Source organism: Ciona intestinalis, unplaced genomic scaffold (genome assembly GCF_000224145.3).
Source record: "Ciona intestinalis unplaced genomic scaffold, KH HT000016.2, whole genome shotgun sequence".
NCBI lineage: Eukaryota > Metazoa > Chordata > Ascidiacea > Phlebobranchia > Cionidae > Ciona > Ciona intestinalis.
In genome coordinates this window covers 75,991-82,000 of record NW_004190338.2, presented here as the reverse complement: position 1 = coordinate 82,000, position 6,010 = coordinate 75,991, and the positions used below count along the sequence as shown (strand labels likewise).

Here is a 6,010-nt window from a genome sequence, read left to right as displayed (position 1 = left end):
CTATAGTGGGATGGGGGAAGGTAGAACACCTTTTCTTTCTATTTTCTTGTCTCATTTGGTAGCAAACAAAGAACATTCAAAGAATTATAAAACCGTATATGCTCACGACTCCCATAGACCGTCGTTTGTTGTTTAAGACACGATAAAGATATTTGGGTATTATGTGCTAAAGATGTCCCATCTTTCCCCACCCTACTATACATAAAATGATTACTCCTCAAAAAAGCCCACAATGTGTATCCTGGGTTATTGAACCCTGTATTTCAGTTCAGGCGAGAAAAAAGTAGAGTTTAATAAAAAATATATGTATGCGTAAGATAGTAAGAGTAACTTAAACAGGTAAATTTAAAACGATTGCCTTCATATATACATTTGTTTTGTTGCACTAATGTTTAAGACATACAGCTCTATATATCTTAAACAAAGAATTTAATTTAAAGTTTCCCTAAACTATTACGACGAACATGGGGCAACTTGGGACAGTGATATGAAAACTTTGGCGTACACCGCGCCTGAAGTTGCCGCACAGAAAGCAGCTTCGCTCGTATCACAAGAACAAATGAAAAACTTTAAACTGTTGGACCTTGGAGCAGGTAGCTTAGTTATAGACTTTTGTCATACATTAATCAAAAATTTAACCGAATCATTTCAGGTACTGGACTTTCAGGCGTCGCTTTCCGCAGTGCTGGTTTTCTTGGTAACATGAGCGCGCTTGATGGGTCAGAAGGAATGCTCAAGGTTGCAATGGAGAAAGGTATATACAGGTAAGATCAACCAACTGTACGTTAACCCATTAGTGTTACACCCGATCCGTCAACTATCTTGCGCTTCAAGCGAACACCCGATGCGTCAACTACCTTGCTCTTCAAGCGGGCGTGTAATATGAACTTTATATTACAGCAGATGAAGCACAGACGACTGCTATGTAAAGAACGTGCTGGTTCTGTTATAAAATACTTGATGAAAATATATGTAAATTCGCATTTGTAAAACTACTGGGCGCGTGTTGTATTTTAAACTTAAATTAGTCCACCGCGTCTTCGCTTAAAAATGCCACATCGAATGCTATAAAAGTATTTAAGATTATAAGCCTTTAAAATATGCCTAAATATATATCAAAACTAATATATTAGTTCTCTATATGGTCCCAGCATAAACAGTAACAGTTTCACGCCGGCGCTTTAATTAATGGTTTTATGTAACTTATACCTTATCTGTGAATTCTGATTTTATAAAAGATATAAAAGACAAACCCCCCCCCCCCCCCCCCCCAATTGGGGGTTAAAAAGAATTATAAGTCCAACAAACACATTTTTTTTTTATTTTTTTGTAATGCAAAACAAACACAATTTTTGGTATTTTTTTGTAACGCAAAACAAATACATTTTTTTGGTAATTAGTGATGTAACCGAACACATTCTAACTTCCTCAAATCCACTTCCGTACCCGGATCAGTCGTTCGACATGGTTTTTAACGTTGGTGCGTTTACAATACATAACATCGAACCAGATTGTATAGAGGTAAGACGTGCTTGAACGTTTTTGCAATCTAACTCTGACATTAAAAACCAAGTGTGTATAAGTAGCTCAGTTTTTTACTGAATTCATTTTTCTTAACGTGTAGGATGCTCTGCGGGTTTTGAAACCTAATTCTTACTTGGTCACTACTGTTCGAATGCATTGCTATATGCAAGATTACAAAATTCGTTTTTACGACGAACTTAATCGACTTGAAGCTGCTGGTTTGATGAAGTTTTGTTCGAGAGAGAAATTCCTACATTACAGATTGGATGAAGTTTCAGATGAGTTTGAAATAAATCTTGCTGATCAATATGGGGAAGTGCTGGTTCTACAGAAGTCTGGCATCAATTCAAAAATTTGATATAATATTGTGTAGTGGTATATTTAAAATATATTTATTTGGAATAAATGTAACTGGAATAATGATATTTGGAACTGCTTAAACCAAGTGGTCATTAATCGGTTGTCTAAATTGTCACCCAATCTCGAAAAACACATATATCCATGACTGATTTTCAAAACGGACAATGGTCCCATTCAAAACTGTTTCCTTAAAGGCGCATACCAACGAAAAATCAAAATTTGTGTATTGATAGATATGCTCAAATGTGACCTAAATCTACCATTAAAGTTTTAAAATACAAAACAGCTATTAAAAAATGAATTTCAAAACCGCAAATTCGACCGCTAGATTAAAAAATTCAAAAAAATTAAAAAATAATAAAGTCATTTTCTTACAATTTTTTATATATATTCTTGATCATTCATTTATACCAAATCATAAATAAAATTTAAATTTTCTTTAGTAATTTAGAAACTAGAAACGATCAAAATTGAATGAAATTATTCTTATGGGAAATCCTATGCATTGTCGAAACAGCCTTTTACTCGTTTTTTTAAGCCGTATAGTTTTGGCAAACTTTGGTGGAACCTTTAGGTTATACATTTGAGCATATCTATCCATACAGCACCCATTTTCATTTTCCGTTGGTTTGCCTCTGAAACGACGTAAAGTTTTCGTCATTGGCAAAGTTAAAAAACATGTTTAATTTTAACAATAGTTAAAGTATTAAACCAAGTAACAAGGTATAGCAAACAAACCTCCTTGGTTGCTACTACCTTATCTGCTAACCGTTGAGGCCTTATATTTACCACCATAGCAAAGAGATTAAAACCAAATTAAAAACGTTAAATTGTTAATGTTATATATTTTTAGATATGTTATATAAGCCAAAGAGATTAAAATCAATGAGTGGAAATGAGTGGTTTTAATCTTTTTGTATAAACAATGAAAAATGGAGGCAATTTGATGATTTTACATTTTCTAAACTTGTTCAAGTTTTCCTTCAATTTTTCAAAATATATGTTTTTTCAATATACCCGTGTTAATTTTGACACAAATTGGCGTTTTATTTGCCGTTTGCGAAACAAGACTACTCACTATTTATGGCTCTGCTATTTATATGGCTCTGTGCACGATTAATCACTTACGTGCTCAATGCCTGTTCGACGAAAAATAATTTATTTGACCACTTACGTGCTTAACAAAGATTTGCTTAAGGATTTTCGTGAGCAAATATTTAAAGAATGTCGGAATCGGCATGGATTTGAAACCAGAAACTCAAGTCTTTATTAACTCCGTGGAGCAAGTCGAGGATTACACGGTAAGCATCTAGGCATAGCTTAGGTAGATGACATTAATATAATGATCTATTTACTTTGGTTACAAGCACCAAAAGTTTTGGTGCTAGTGAAGAGTCTTCCCCCCACCCTATTTGCTAACCTCGAACCCCTATAACCACTAACTACTGACCCCTATAACCACTAACCACCAACCGCTAACACTTTCCACCAGCCTATTCTGCTATGTAGTATGTACCAAGTACCAGAAGATTCTTCACTAGTGCCAAAGTTTTGTCCATGCCAGCTTTCTGAGTTTCTGCAATATAAAAGTATCATATTTTTTAATTTAGTTTTGCTATTGTAAAGTAATACAGCATGGCATTTTTAATATTCATTAGCTTATTCAGTAACATTCATTCAGGAATATACAATAGAAGTTCACCATAATGGCTTTATGTGGAAGATCAAACATCGTTACAGTGAATTTAGGAAGCTACATAATGCGGTGAGCAAATATTTTCTGAACTTGTATGTCTGTTGCAAATATGCATGGAATATTAAAATAACTTTTATTTTACCCTTTTCGCATGGTAAATGTTTATGCGAATACCGATGCGCATAAAGTTGGTATTTGGTAACTCGCTAACGGCCTTATTTTGCTTGGTCATCGGTTTATGCACGTATCAACATTGAGTTAGCTTATTTTAACGCAATATATGCTAAATCATGTTTATAATATAATTTCTCAAACATTAGGGTGCTAATACAAACTAAAAACTACAAAAATAACCCCCAAAAATTAGGCTCCTAAAAGTCTAACTGTCCTTCCACCATATTTTACTTTACTCGTATAATGAGAGTAACAACCAAACTAACGCGCTTACGGCGTTATGCGTGCTAACTTTGTATTTGCGAGTAATCATATGCATAATAGTTACCATGTAAAAAGGGTATATTCCTGTTAAAAAGAATGCACAAAATTTAACCAATTCGAAAATATATTTACCAAATCCTAGCGCAAAATTTTACGAATTCGAAAAAAAATCATCCAAATATTAAAAGCTTCACATAAAAGTAAGAATCGGTGGGTAAAAATCCGCGCAAACAAAACTGTAAAATATATATATATGTATATATAAAATATTTTGTTTGCAAACCACAAACTTTCCAATCTGGGGCATATTATATACGATCCTTTGGTTAATATTTTGATATTTTCAGCTTCGAAACCACAATCCTGATCTTGAGAAAAATCTTCTTCCTCCAAAGAAAATCATTGGAAAGATGTCGACTTCATTTATCGACAAGCGGAGGTTTATTTTTTAAAAAATATAAAATAACTCGCATTATCCTATCCTGTATTACTATGCTGGCAATTTAATGCATAAATTAACAAAATAATACAATTGATAAACCTGTTGCACAATCAAATCTGTGTAAAATATCGAAATAAATTAAATAACCATCTGGTACGATGACTTTGCAGCAAGGATGCCAGCTTTCACAAAGATTCCTCACATTTTTCAATTTTTCTCTAGCCTGATTTTAATTCTTAATAGTATTTATTTATTTTGGAAGCATACATTCTTTCAAATTCCTAATAATGGTATTATATGAAAATTTTGTTTTTAAGCAACATTATTATTGAAGATGCGTCAAAATTTAGTCAACAAAACATTAACACATGTTTTGTTCTGCTCCTACAACAATCACTAGTCAATACTATAAGATACGCATTTAAAATTTCACCAAGTACCTAGTGCATTTTACTTTAGTTAGGAATAGGAAATTGAGATTTTATGTCATGCACCGTTAAATTATGTTGTTTTATTATATTTTTAAATTATGTTGTTTTGTTATAGGGAGGAACTTGAGTTGTATCTTCAAACTCTTATGAGTCAGAAGTTTAGTGGAGGTGTTCCAAGAACTCTTGGAGTCTTTCTTGATTTTCACCATTATGTAAGTATATGTTTGGATTAAAGGAAAAATAATGCTATAAAGTGCAAATTTTATAAACCAAATAAATAAATTTTATTATAAGTCAAATAAAGGCTAAAAATACATTAAATTTTGTTTAATTTGACCAAGGCAAGCCAGGTAACTTGAATAAGGGTGGTAAAAGTTTAGTCATGTTCATTTTAATCCCAACAGTTGGTATCTGCCTTCGGAATTGCAAAGTTTATTCTTTCTGCGCTGTGAAATTTAATCTTTGCCTCTCCTAACTTTAAATTCAAACTTATACATGTATGTATACAAAGGTGACAGAGTAGTAGTAAACAAAAAACATTCAAAGAATTATAAAACTTGCGACTACCATAGCCGGTTGTTAATTGTTTAAAACACGATCAGGATATTTAGATATTATGTGCTAAAGGTGTCCCATCTTACCCCACAGGGCACAGACCCATCGTACTGTAATAGTTAGGACAAAATGAACTAAATATCATATTTCCACAATGCTTTTAAAAGGGTGGAGTTCTAATTGCCTTGTTATATATATATATTTTTTTTTGTATACGACTACTCTGTCAACCTCTTGAATTCTGCTTCTACTAAAAATTGAATATATATATTATAGGAGGTTGAACGACTTACACAAGATTTAGCCAAAGAGTTATTTGCAATCGGAGATTCTGTACTTGCCCATGGGAAGATGTATGTCTTCACTCCATTACAGTTATGGGCAATATCTCAAAGATTAACTGCTGAAAAACCAAAGAGTGGTAAGAAAAATATATTTAAGGACCATTTGCAAGCGTACATATAATTAAACTATATTCGTGTGTACTTATCCAATTTGTCGGCGCCGTGGCGTAGTGTTTAGCGCGCCTGCATGTAACCATTAGGTAATGGGTTCAAGGCCTGT

The 6,010-nt window shown here is 33.0% G+C and overlaps 2 protein-coding genes across 3 annotated transcripts in view; both read left to right on the top strand.

Moving 5' to 3' along the window:
• The first annotated feature begins 702 nt into the window (after positions 1-702).
• On the top strand, positions 703-1,882 carry LOC100178073. Its single transcript, XM_026837785.1, has 3 exons — positions 703-764; positions 1,401-1,521; positions 1,625-1,882. Exons 1-3 carry the CDS (start codon positions 703-705, stop codon positions 1,880-1,882), a joined length of 441 nt encoding a protein of 146 aa, XP_026693586.1.
• A 1,155-nt stretch (positions 1,883-3,037) lies between these two features.
• LOC100175758 (nischarin) overlaps positions 3,038-6,010 on the top strand; it is a 16,158-nt gene continuing 13,185 nt past the window's right edge. The window contains exons 1-5 of one of the 2 annotated variants that reach the window (XM_026837781.1): positions 3,038-3,185; positions 3,566-3,649; positions 4,366-4,457; positions 5,007-5,103; positions 5,723-5,867. In XM_026837781.1, coding sequence (XP_026693582.1) covers positions 3,123-3,185; positions 3,566-3,649; positions 4,366-4,457; positions 5,007-5,103; positions 5,723-5,867 — 481 coding nt within the window. In that variant the 5' untranslated portion in view covers positions 3,038-3,122. The remainder of the gene's footprint in view (positions 3,186-3,565; positions 3,650-4,365; positions 4,458-5,006; positions 5,104-5,722; positions 5,868-6,010) is intronic. The other variant, XM_002123607.5, reaches the window with a different exon arrangement.